The sequence below is a fragment of the Notamacropus eugenii genome, chromosome 1 (genome assembly GCF_028372415.1).
Source record: "Notamacropus eugenii isolate mMacEug1 chromosome 1, mMacEug1.pri_v2, whole genome shotgun sequence".
In the NCBI taxonomy this organism is placed as follows: domain Eukaryota; kingdom Metazoa; phylum Chordata; class Mammalia; order Diprotodontia; family Macropodidae; genus Notamacropus; species Notamacropus eugenii.
The window spans coordinates 316,903,270-316,916,848 of record NC_092872.1 but is presented as its reverse complement, the minus strand read 5'-3'; the positions used below and the strand labels follow the sequence as shown (position 1 = coordinate 316,916,848).

At 38.4% G+C, this 13,579-nt stretch overlaps 2 protein-coding genes across 3 annotated transcripts in view; one reads left to right on the top strand and one right to left on the bottom strand.

The window, feature by feature from the left end:
• Nucleotides 1–13,579, bottom strand: part of ZBTB25 (zinc finger and BTB domain containing 25) — an 85,861-nt gene that overhangs the window by 18,803 nt on the left and 53,479 nt on the right. The gene's annotated exons all lie outside the window — the stretch shown is intronic.
• AKAP5 (A-kinase anchoring protein 5) lies at nucleotides 8,696–11,671 on the top strand. The gene has a single exon (XM_072629621.1). The coding sequence runs from the start codon at nucleotides 9,158–9,160 to the stop codon at nucleotides 10,511–10,513; it is 1,356 nt and encodes a 451-aa protein (XP_072485722.1). The 5' UTR covers nucleotides 8,696–9,157; the 3' UTR covers nucleotides 10,514–11,671.

Genomic DNA, 13,579 nt, shown 5'->3' with positions numbered 1-13,579 from the left:
AGCAGGAGTCAGGAGGACCTGAGCTCAAATCACCTCAGACACTTGACACCCACTAGCTGTGTGACCTTGGGCAAGTCACTTAACCCCAACTGCCTCATCCTGGGTCATCTCCAGTCATCCTGGTGAATATCTGGTCACTGGATTCAGATGGCTCTGGAGAAGTGAGGCTGGTGACCTGCACAGCCCTCCCTCACTCAAAAAAAAAAAGTCAAGTGCCAGTCATGTCATCATTTCTCTGATGGCACGGTCTTCTTAGGCAATGAAGGACGAACACACACACATTTGTATTTATGCTGCACATATTTTTTAATTTTTACTCGCTCATTGCAAGTAGGAAATGCTTCCTCCTTTGCACCTGACTACCTCACCTAGAACAATACCTGGTACATGAGTTGTTGATTGGATGGTTGGTTGACTGACAGCAGGAAAATAAGGCACGAATGGATTCTCTGTTCCCTACAACTACCTTTCCGATTATATTAGTACAGACCCCTTTCCTGCTGAGCTCTCAGGGGCTCTCCATTTCCTGCCAAGTCACATGCTTTTGCAGCTATAGGACCTCTCTCCACCCCCCAATTCAGTGTGAGACGCCTGTGTAAATTCATCTTCCAGCCTCCTCTCAGCTTCCTGTCACATCTTTCCTGAGTCTTCCATCTCACTTTATTTTTTTTTCCTCCCTTGGAGAACTAATATGGAAAGGAACAATCCATGCAGCCTCCTCCTAGAAGGGTCTTTTCCATTTTTCTTTGTTCTGAGTGGCATATTTATGTTCTCATGGAGGCTTTCATTCCACGCCCTTTCTCTAGTGTCCGCTGCCTGCCTTGTAGATAGATGCCCTGAATGTCAGCCCCACTAGTCTAAGGTGACTTCTTAGTGCGGGGAGAGAATTCCCGCCCCCTCTTCATCCCCATCTCCATCTCCATCCCCATCTCCATCTCCATCCCCATCCCCATCCCCACCAGCTCTCCCCTGATTCCCCCACTGCCAGACCTGGTCCCAGCCCCCGAAACAGCAGCCCTCCCACCCTGTGCCGTCCTTCCCTCCCTCGTCCTACCCTCCTTCTGTAAGCCCTGCCGCCTCTACACTTGAGGCTGCCGCCCCCTCCAATTGGGCAGGCTCCCCATCTATTGGTGCTGCCTCCTGCCAGTCTGCCCGGGTTAGCTCCGCGGCAGTGAGCTGGGGAAGGGGCGTAACCCATTTTCGAGCTCCACATCTGTCCAGGGCTGCAGTACAGGAGCGGTGGGTTCAGCTTCCCGCTCCCAACAAGCTGGGATGTAACCCTGGAAAAGGCAAAAGGTGTGAACCGCGGGGTATCTGTGGGCATCTCCAGATATTCTCAAGGGCAATTCTCCGGGATCCAAGAGTTTGCAGTGGCAGCAAAAAATCTAGCTGGCCAGGCTCGAAAACATGAGTTTGCAAGGAACCATGACCACCCTTGGGTAGGTAAGTAAGGAGCTGAGGGCACCAGAGGTTTCAGGGGCGGGTGGCAAAGAATACATGCGACTGTCGTCTTGTAGGAGATGGAGTGGGTGGGGAGTTCTACTTCCCAGACTATATTGAGTTAATGGGAGAGATGGTGAAATGTCCTTAGAGAGGCCCCCTCTACAGTTAAGGGTAAATGCTCTCCTACCCACTAGAAAACACCCCAGATTGTTGGACCTGTCTCCATTTTATCACAGCTTTGTAGAATATTTGCCTGGGATTCCCTCCACCCCAGTCCACTTTCTGGAAATTATGACACTGTCTCTGTAGATAGTTTGTAGAGCGATGCTTAATCAGCTATGTTGTACAGCATCTCATTCTTTAAAAGTGTATTCTATTTTGTACATTCAGGTTTTCAGGTGAAGTTGATTGGAACTGAGAAAATATAATTACATTTAGATATAAATTCATTTTGATCAGAATTCAATTAAAATTTAGTAGCATTTGATGGGAACACCTGTAACTGCATTTTAATATGTTTTTTTGTATTTGTTGGATGGAGTTTTAAGCCCTCTCTTCTGACTTTGAAAGGACCAAGTTGAAGTCCTTTCCAGCTCTAAATATAGGATTCTATGAATGCTTCATATTTTTCTCTCCACAAACCACAAGGTTAGTTGTAATTTGCCCTTTAATAGTGGTTTAACCATTTTTTCCTATGTATCAGTGGGGTTCCATCTAAAAAAAAAAAGGAAGGAAAAAAACCAGCTTCTTCACCATTTGTGCCCTCTTTGTTTGAAGGAAGTAAGGGATGGGGCGGGGAGAGGATGGGGAGACTTTGTGCAAGTGTGAACATATTTTCTACCAGAGAGTATATAGAAAACAAAGCTCGTGTGATAGAGTGGTTATAGCCCTGGGCTTGGAGTCAGGTGATTTCCTGGCTGTATCACACTGGTGCAGTGACTTCAGACAAGCTATAGAATTGTAGACCTAGAGTAAAAGGGGATCTCAGACACCAGTCTAAGGTTGTACAGGTGGTGTCAAGGTAGACTTTGAATTAAAATCTTCTGACCCCAGGTCTCTTTCCACAAGACAAGGCTTTTTTTCAATGCTTAAATGATCTTTAAATAACCCCTAAGGTCACTTTCCAGTTCAGGAGTTTATGGTTCCACAAAGAAAAAGGAAAGAAAGAAATGGCAGCCAGCAGGCTAACCAGAATGAATGGTAAGAAAGCCAGAAAGCTGTAGGATCTCTCTTCATGCTGAGAAATCTTTCTGAACCTTCTAACTGGTTTCTGATTTATGCAGTGCTACAAACAGCACACAGTACAAGGAAAGGGGGATTGCTTACTGTGTCAGTAGGAGGACATAACTTGCAAAGCTATTCCCTTTCTGTAAAGAAGATTTTTAAAAAATAATTTAAAAGGCATGTAAAGAAAGGAACAGCATGTGGTATAGTGGAAAGCATACTTAGGTTTGGATTGACAATACCTAGATTAGATCTCCACTGAGTATATCACTTAATGCCTTCCCTCTGAGATTATCCCCAATGTATCTCGTGTGTGTGTATATGTACATATGTATATGTATATATGTGCACACACATATATATATGTACTTGTGTGTGTGTGTGTGTGTGTATCTTAGTTCTACATTGTTGTTTGCATGCTATTTCTCCTAATAGACTGTGAGATCCTTCAGAGCTGGTACTGGGGTTTTGGTGATAAAAGAACTCCCAGATAAGGAAACTCTACAATGCAGGTCATACCTTCTCTTGAAAATTATAAAGTTGTTTTAGCACAATGGTCTTCTACCTTTTATACTTACAAACTTCTATCAACAAAACCTTTTTGATCATGCAATAAGTGTATGTTTACTTATAAATTATATACATGTACTATTGTAGTGTGGATAGTGCTGGGCTTGGAACTAGAAAGACCTATCTTCATGAGTTCAAATCCAGCCCAAGACACTAGCTTTGTGACCCTGGGCAAGTCACTTAACTCTGCCTTAGTTTCCTCATCTATAACATGAGCTGGAGAAAGAAATGGCAAACCACTCCAGTATATTTGCCAAGAAAACACCAAATGAAGAGTCAACAAAGAGTCAGACACAACGGAAAAATGACTTACTAGTGTAGTGATAATTATGTACATTACAAAAACATACAAATAATAGAAAAATTTAAAGGATGAAATAAATATTAAATAGTTTATATTAGCATCAATAGGGAACTACTGAAGTAGACTAGTACTTTAAGAATATCACTTTAACAACTGAATGTAGGATAGACTGGAAGGGAGAGAGTGGAGACAGGGAAATCAATTACGAGACTGTGGCAAATAGTTCAGACTGGGGGTGATGAGAATCTGAACTAAGATGGTGGCTGTGTGAGTAGAGGAGACAGATATGAGGTGTCACAGAGGTGAACAGAACAAGTTTTGGTGATTGACTGGATATGTAAGGTAAGGAAGAGTAACAAGTCAAAGGGGTCACCAAGGTTGTACCAAAGATTACACCAAAACTGACTAGCTGAGTGATTAGAAGAAAGGGTGGTACCCTCAAAAGAACTCTGGAAGTTCAGAAAGCAAGTGAATTTGTGGAGAATTATCATGTAATGAAACTTGTGATACATAAAAGTCATCCAGTGTGATTTACTCAAAATGAAAAGGAGAAGAAAGACAGGGCTGTTGCCCTGGAGCCATGTAGAAGGGATGCTTCCTACAATCAAGGGGTGACCTGGGGTACAACAAATGAGTATTTTGAGGAATTTTCACAACAGAATCTATAGATGCCCAAGTAGCAGTATAACTATCCTGAGGGGTCAACTCCAAGAAGAGAAATGGGGAGGCTGGGAACTCAAGCAAGTGGAGAGAAAGAGACAAAGTGGATAGGGGGAGTCTTAGAAGATAAAGGTAGGTGTGTTGTATGGAGACAAGCCCCATGAGTAAGAGCTATTTTTCCACCATTTAATTGGTTGATCACCCATTCCTTGGGCACAGATCAGGGCCTCCACTTTGGAGGCTATTGGTTAAGAGCACTTAGAGATTAAGTGACTTCTCAAGGGAGCACTAATGTTTTGTATCACCTTCTAGATCTCTATGATGCATCACTATCCTGGCTTTGCTTTATATGTGTTTGTGTATGCACATGCATGCATATGTGTGTTCCTTTGTGTATATATCTTTCCATATTTCTTTGAATGTTTCATATTTCTCATTTTTATAGAATCATAATATTCCATTTGGAATTAATATGCCATACATTATTTATCCAGCCTTCAGTTGTTGGATATATACATAACCTCCATTTTTTCTATTACAAATAAAGCAGCAGTAAATTTTTTGTACAAATAAGTCTTATTTATGATGTTTTTGCAGGCAGCTAGACAACACAATGGATAGAGCAATGGACCTGTAGTAAGGAAGAACTGACTTAAAATCTGGCCTCAGAAACTTAATAGCTATGTAACCCTGGTCAAGTCATTTGACTTCTGTTTGCCTCAATTTCTTTGTCTATAAAATGAGGATTGGGGCAGCAAGGTGGTGTAGTGGATAGAGTGCCAGGCCTGGAGTCAGGAAGGCCTGAATTCAAATCTGGCCTCAGACTGGCTTTGTGAGCGTGGGCAAATCACTTTACCCTATATGCCTCAGTTTCCTACTCCAGTATCTTTGCTAAGAAAACACCAAATGGGGTCACAAAGAGTTGGATGTGATTAAAATGACTGGACCTCAAAATTAGGACATTAATAGCACCTCTCTTCCAAGGTTATTTCAAAGTTAAAATGAGACATTTGTAAAGTACTTTGCAAACCTTAAAGTGCTATATAAATGCTAACTACTATTATAATTTTGGGAATAAAGTCCTACTATTGGAATTGATGGGTCAAAAGCAATGATCAGTTTGGTGAGTCATTACATATTGCTTTCCAGAATGTCTGTACCAGCCTTCGGTCACACAAACAATATGTCAGAAGACCTCTTTTCCTTCAGTTGACAGGTCAACTAGCGTTTATTAAATGCCTACTATATGCCAGGCACATAGGAGATATATGGATATATATGTAGGATATATAATCCCTAGGGATCCAAAGAAAGACAAAAAAAACAGTCCCGGCCTTTAAGGAGTTCATAGTCTAATGGAGAACACATGTAAACCAAGTCTGGACAAGGTAACGTGGCAGTAACCTCAGAGAGAAGGCACTAGCATACTGTGTGTGGTATTGTTTATTCTTCATTTCCAAAGTGGATCACTGAAGGGGATTGGATTCAGTGGGATTTGTGGGGCTTAAAGGAAATCAAGAGATGGAGATGAGGAGGGAAAGAATTTCAGACATGGGGACAGCCCTGAATCAGGAGATGGAGTGAGTGTCGTATGTGAGGAACAGCAAGGAGGCTGGTGTCATTCCATTGTACATGGAGGGGAGCAAGATGTAGGAAGACTGGAAGGGTAAGAAGGGTCCGGGTTTGAAGGACTTCAAAAGCCAAATAGAGGATTTTATATTTGATCCCAGAAGTGATAGGGAATCACATAGGGAATTTATTGAGAAGAAGGTGACAGAGTCAGGCCTGCCCTATAGAAGGATCACTTTGATAGCTGAGTGGAGGATGGACTAAATTAGGGAGAGACTTGAGGTGGGGACACCAACCAGAAGGCTATTGAAATAGTCCATCCGATGAAGGCCACCTCCAGGGTGGTAGCAGTGTAAGAGGTGAGAAGAGAGAATATTACAAATGATGTTATGAAAAATATAATCGACAGGCCTAAATTTTTTCAGTGAAATACAAAGAAAGGTTCTTAGTTCAGAGAGTGGGTGAAAGAGTGGGATCCAGAGAGGTATGAGGAAGGAACTAAAGGTTTATGGGACAGTGAATCTATTAAGGTCTCATGAGCATGAGAAGACTTCCCTGCTACAGTGAGGGCCCAGTTGAGCTTAGGGAGCACAAGTTTGTAGTAGACCCAGTCAGTTCCTAGATGTTATGATTCTTTTTTTTTTTTTTTTGCTTTGTTATTTTCTATACAAGGTTGTATATTAAGTTTCCCTTGATTTGCATTTCTCCTATGATCATTCTAGACGCAATGATGTCTAACAGAGTGCTACTGTTGTCGTTCAGCCATTTCAGTGGTGTCCGACTCTTTGTGATTCCATTTGGGATTTTCTTAGCAAATATATTGAAGTGGTTTGCTGTTTCCTTTTCCAGCTCATTTTACAGATGAAGAAACTGAGGCAAATAGGGTTAAGTGACTTGCCCAGGGACACACTGCTAATTTCTGAGGCTAGATATGAACTCAGGTCCTCCCGACTACAGGGTTGGTGCACTATCCACTGTACCATCTGCATACCCCACAGAAGTAGCATAATGTAGTTGAAATAGCATTAGACTTATTCATAAGACTTGGGTTTGAATCCCAACATGAATGACCATGGCTGAATCATATAACTGCTCGACCTTAGTTTCTTCATCTGTAAAATGGGGATAATATTACTTGTCTCAGAGAGGTTGTAGGGGAAAAAATAATATCTTTTATACACCATAAAGCACCATATGTGTGGGTTACAAAGTGTATTTTTCTTTTACTTTACCCTCTCTACTTAATAATAGGCTACAATTATGTAATGCTTTAAGGTTAACAAAAAGCTTTAAATATATAATTTAACTTGATCCTCACCACCACCTTGTGAGGTAAATGCTATTATTATTTCCATTTTACAGTTTAGTAAACTGAAGCTAAAAGAAGGTCATACAGCTTAAGTAAGTGTCTGAGGCAGGATTCAAACCCAGGTCTTCCTGACTTCAAGAGCAGCATTTTGTCTGTTTCACAATACTTAGTTACTTAGCATACAAGTTAAAGTGTTAGCCATTCAAGACTGCCTATGCAGTTATGATTTTATTTCAGAAGCCATATTCCTCAAAATACTAAGCTCCAGTAACCTTCACTTTTATATCTGCACAAGAAAACTTCTGGCACGCTGAACTCACACAAAGTGCAAAGATCAATGTATTATGAGAGAGTGAAATGATAGCAAGTATGATTCTGGCTTTCATCGTTTAGTATTGGGATTAGAAAAAGGGCATAAGATTTCTTATTTTGGTCCTACCAGTACTATTTTTATGATTATGACTTTTTAAATGTTTATCACAGATGGGTAGTATTTGATTAAACAAGTATTTATGTACATCATAAAAGGCTTCAGGTCTCTAGGCCTTTGGTCATGCTAGTAAAATTTTATCAACAAGAGATTTGTATGGATGTCTTCCAAGGAAAAGTCCTTTACCTGTTGTGTTCTTAATGGTCATTAATGAAAGTTCCCAGAATTTTGATGAACATTTTGATTATCTCACACTTTCTCTTTACTACTGTCACACTATTCTCATGGAATAGAGTAACTCTTAACTGTCCTGTGTCTAGTGAATTATTTCAGTGGATGGCTTTCAAATGAGCATCAGAACCAAATTTGGAAATGCTAGTAATAAAATACAAAAGAAAAAAAATAATGGAAAACAACCAACCCATTTATACCCAGAAAGAGGGGGTCAAAATAACCTCCTTTTTAAAAATGTACTTCCATAAGCACTGACAGATATTTTATGATTACTCTATAGTGGGAGTAGCCCCAAGCAAGCACCTGAGATTTTTACTCACAGGGCTACTACAGATTAATGAGTGATAGCTAAGTGGTACAGTGGATAGAGTGAAGAGCCTGGAATCAGGAAGACTCATCTTTTTGAGTTCAAATCTGGTTTCAGACACTCACTAGCTGTGTGACCATGGGCAAGCCACTAAACTCTGTTTGCCTCAGTTTCTTCATCTGTAAAATGAGCTAGAGAAGGAAATGGCAATCCACTCCAGTATCTTTGCCAAAAAAGCTCCAAATGGGGTCACAAAGAGTCAAAAATGCAACAAAAAGGTTTAATTCTTCAAAACAGGTCATTTTTCTATGTAAATGCTAACTTCATTATGTTCCTTATGGTAGAAAAGTTTGATTTTTCTACATATACAAACTCAGAACCAAGCAGGAGTAAAGAATTAGGAGTAAGGGAAGAATTTTAATTTCCTTTAAAAATAGTCTTTTTTTTTCCCCAGAGAAAAATGAGGCCTCTCCATTTGGGAACATGCATTTCATAAAGACGTGAGTCTCAAGGCTATCTTTCCTCTGTCTAACTGCATCCATCTTATGAAAATCACAAAATAATTAAATAATGTCACTGTACATTACTCAGTTTTGTATAACATGTTAAAAGGAAGGATTTTTTTTTTAAAAGAACAGGGAAAAATTTTTGTTCCTGGAAAAAGTTTTAAGGCCAATTTGTTTTTATTTTGCTGTCACTGCCATCAGCTTTCACAATAGAAACATATGGTGGAAAAAGAGTTATTCAACAGAAGCATCTACAGAAAACAGTGAAATGAAATATCACTTTCTCTTCCTTTTCAGGTTGAACATACCAGTACAGAAGAGTGCTCTTTAAAAAAAAAAAAAAAGCCAAACTACAAAAGGTCTTTCTTTCATGGATAGAGTAGAGCTACCAGCAAAAGAGGACTTGGACTTTTTTTTACCCAGAAAGAACCACCAAAAACACCTGTGCAGAGCAAGACCCCTTGTACTCACAAGAAGGATAAAATAAAAAACGACCAAAAAAATCCCCTGCTCTTTGGGATGATATTTTTATCAATGGTTCTTCCCATAAAAGGCTATTAAAGAAGAGCAAATATTGTTTTCTAAAGACAAAAAGAGTGTGATGCAAAAAATGGAGACAACAGTGGCAGAAATTCAAGTAGAAAGCAAGGATGAAAAGGAGTCTGTAGAGATAAGTCCTCAGGACGAGGAGCAGGTTGAAAAAACATCCATGATTTGTTTTAAAAGAAGAAAGAAATCAGCCAAAGCTTTGAAGTTAAAGAATTGTTCTGAAAAAGCACCCCATGACACTGGTTCATGCAGTGCCAAGGATCACACGGAAGTAGAAGCTTCAGATCAGTTTCAGTCACCAGGGGGGACCTGGGCAGCAATCAGATGCTTTGTCACTCGACGGAAAAGGTCAAAATCTTCAAAGAAAGAAGTCCCCTTAGATGCTAAAGCACAGCCTAAAGAAAACAATGATGACACCAAACCTGCTAAGAAAAAGGCTCGATCCAGGATTAAAATCCCCTGCATAAAACTCTCGAGACGCAAGAAAAAACACAGCCATTCCCAAATTGCTGAGGAATTTGAATGCAACATGAAAGTAAAGGAAGTTACAGACAGTTTAGGTACAGAGATTCAGACTCCTCAGGATGCTCCAGCTGAAAAGGATAAATTAATTGCAGACATAAGTGGTGGTAGCTCCCAAGTAGATAGTGTAAGTGTGCCACAAGTTAGTAACATCAGCTCTTCTGGAGAGAATGTGGCTTCCATAGAACTTGGGGTTGATAAGGAATCTTGTGCCATTCATACAGCAGCATTAATCCTTGAAAAGGATATTGAGAAGACAGAAGAAAAACAGATAGTAAACCTCCATCAAGGAAGCCTCCCTGAGACTTCAGAAGTGGGACACCAGCTCCCCAAGGAGAATACAGAAGTCAGCAGTGTTGTGGCACCCAATGAAACCCTCAAAGAGGCACCTGCAACCCCAGAGACACAAATCATGGAAGAAACGTCTAAGGATGTCACAGAACAGGAACCAAAAGAGAAAGAACATGAAAATGGGGTGATTGCTTCAGAAAAGAACAAGTCAAAAGATACCATAGTGTGTTTCGGTAAATCAGATTTAGAAGAAAATGCAGTACATCCAAAGATGCCCCAATTAGAAGAAACCAAAAGGATGGAACCAATTGCTATTATTATCACAGACACTGAAGTCAGTGAATTTGATGTAAAGAAATCCAAAAATGTCCCTAAGAAATTCCTAATATCGGTTGAAAATCAGCAAAGTGAGCCATTTTCTAATGCTGTATCATCTAAAGGGGCTAATGATTTTGAGGGCAGAACTTCTGAGCAGTATGAGAAGCTTTTAATAGAAACTGCTTCCTCGCTTGTCAAGAATGCCATTCAGTTGTCTATAGAACAACTGGTGAATGAAATGGATTCTGATGATAACAAAAGAAACAATATTATATAAAAGACCAGAATTTCAGCTCATGTTTTCTTTTAATGGAAACCTAATGAAGAATTATTTTACATTTTATGACATCTTTAATTCAAAAGAATCATTTGTGGATATTTACAATCTCCAAAACTCAACAGCACCAGCTCCTGTTGAGTTGGAGATGAGAACCTGGCCCAGAAATGTATTATATTACTCCTTAATGCCCTTTTGATGACAGAATCTTATTTCATAAAGCAATTTAGTTCTGCATATACATTAAGCCTGCATTTGGTTTCAAATCCTTTTTTTTCTTTTTACAATTCAATTTTGTTGTTATAATTGTGAATAAGGTGAGCTAGTTTTGTAGATATGTGAATTATTGTGGTTGAGTAGCTGGTCAATGGTCTTACCTCAGAAATGTGATGCATCACATTATCTTAATTTCAGTGGCATTTGTGTATGTTCACAAAATGCATATTTTAATTAGGAAGAAACGGTTTTCTGTTCTTGATTCTTCTAAGTTATTTGCAAAAATTGCATTAAAATGTCTTCAAATAGTTGGTGAATAGCTTAGCAGCTATAAATGCTTATCGTGACTTCTCCCTTTTTCCTCCTCTATACAGTTACATCGATGCTCTCATTCCTCCTTTTTTTTTTTACAAAGAGGCATCCTTGACAGGGGGAATAGGGAGAATGGTAAAGCATCTTTACTTATTATGTCACCACTCCTCCTAAGGTCATGGTACTAAATGAAACCCATTCCTTTAAGAAATCACCCTGGAATTGGCCATTTGTGGTTCCCCATCCCTCTAGCAAGTAGATGGCCTTGCAGAAAGATAGCAAACTCCAAGAAAAATAGTTTAGCAGTTTAAAACCCTCTGAATAGCTCAAACATTTTCATTTTGGGACAGTGTCAGTCAAGTTTGGCCAAAATACCAAGTTATTTATTATCTCTTTTATTAATATATGTGAGATATTTCCAAAAAATCACAGTAAACTTTTCTGGTGTTTGCAGAAATATTTTTTACTTTAAACAAATGGGCAGCTCTGTGATGGTGAAAGATAGATAGAGCATTTTTCCATATTCTATTCAGAGAAGGCTTTTTTTTCCCCCAGAATTTAGCTATACCAACTATAGAAGAAATCTGTATAACAAATTAAAAGGAATTTTTCTTAAAGAAGAGAGGAAAAAATAAACACATTATTACCTTTTGTCATTGCAAGAGTTGAACCAAATAACAGATATGACTGGCACGATCTTGAAAGGAGAGGTGAGCCACTATCATTCAGGAATAATTTAGGAAAGGGTATTTGTTAGCTGCATTGTTAAGAAGGGCAGGGAAGGGGAGCTCATGATTTCTGGTCTTATCATAAGTGATTGCCTTTCTAGCTCAGAGAGAGTCATTTTACTGTCTCAATCTCTCACCACAACAAAGGCTCTCAATGTTCAATGAGATTCTACCTCAAAGCTCAGTGTTTGGGTCCTGGAGCTTAACTCCAAATGGGGTGTTCCTGAAGGCAACGAAAAACTTTGACTAGATATGTAAGGTATGTGCAGTACAGAGAGTTTCATGTCAGGAAAAAAACAATTAGCAACCAGACAATTAGAAATGCTTTGCTGTGTGAATTCTCATCTTTTATGGGTCATACAGAGCTCATATTACTAGTTTGGCCAACAAAATCCTTCTTGTTCCATTTCATATATACATTCTCAGCAAAGAAAATTCTTTAATCTGAAACAGAAATATTAAATTAAATGACAGATGTGATAGCAGGAATTTTTACTCCAATATAAAATTGCAAAGTTGCCCCCCAGATTTGTGTGTCCTTTGTGCTTCCAAATCTGGAAAGAAAATTCCAGCAGTTTCTCATGTAGTCAGATACATCGTTCAGAGTTGTCTCCAAGTTTATCTTTTAGGAAATATGAGCAAAGAACACAAAATTAAATTTTTTAAATGGTGTAGTCTTTACCTTTTTTAAAAATGACTTTGGTCAATCACAGTATCTTTAATTCCCTCTATGTGGTGCTAACAGATTTGGATTTTTTTTTTATAACTACCAGCAAATACTATGCCATATTTATGAAATAAAGAATTTTAAAACCCTTATGTACATCCTTATGTACTTTAGTTTCATAATGGATACAGTATCCATGTATTGCAAATGCCTTTGTGCCAGTTAACTTATTTTAATTTTAAATAATCATTCATAGCAGATGAAAGATAGAGCTTTTACTAAACACTGAAAATGTTTTGAAAGGGGTGCCATACAATTAAGCTAGCAAAATTTACAATAAAAATTTTATGTTGTACCAATAGCATATGAAAATAATATTATCACTAAATGCAGAAAATGACTTTTTTTACCTAGCTCTATCAATTGCTATTGGTTTTTCACCAGTTTAATATCAACAATTAGCATATTATATTGGATCACTTTTACAATGAGATATATCTTTGGTTGCCTGCATACTAAACTTCTTGTTCTTTCATTATCCTATTCTAAGTCACCAGCTAATTAAATTAAATAGGACTCCAGCCAGAAAAATGAGTCCAAATGTAGACTGGTTGATTCTATTCAGTTACTTTTAAATTGTAACATGTTTTCTAATGAGTTGTCCAAATCATTTCATTATGCTGGAATTTGGGGGATATCATTTAGGGTTTAGAAATATTTATGTCAAAGATTTCCTGCAGTAATAATGTTTTAAATTAGTTGACTAAATACATTGAACCAATTTTAAAAAATATAAAGTTTTTTTTACTCTAATTCTAATTTATTTGTTAATATTAAAACAATCAATAGGCAATCTAAGGGGAAGATATTAGTTTTCATAAAACCACTGATTTGCAAATGCATCCATATGCTTCAAATATACATCCATAGGCTATGATTCTGAGTTTCACTTAAATCTCATTATTTTGTAAGCCACAGTGGGTTATTAATTCATTAAAAAAAAAAATTCTTCCCCTGCTCTGGTTTTGAGAGTCAGTTATCTGTTTTGGTTGGTTCTGGTTATAGTCTCTTGAATATCAAAATTCCCCTGTTTTATGCACATTATTCACTTAGCATTTTCTCAAAGCTCTTAACAAGGTATAA

Coding starts and splice junctions, on each gene's coding strand:
- AKAP5 (XM_072629621.1), top strand. CDS start 9,158: ATGCAAAAAATGGAGACAACAGTGGCAGAAATTCAAGTAGAAAGCAAG.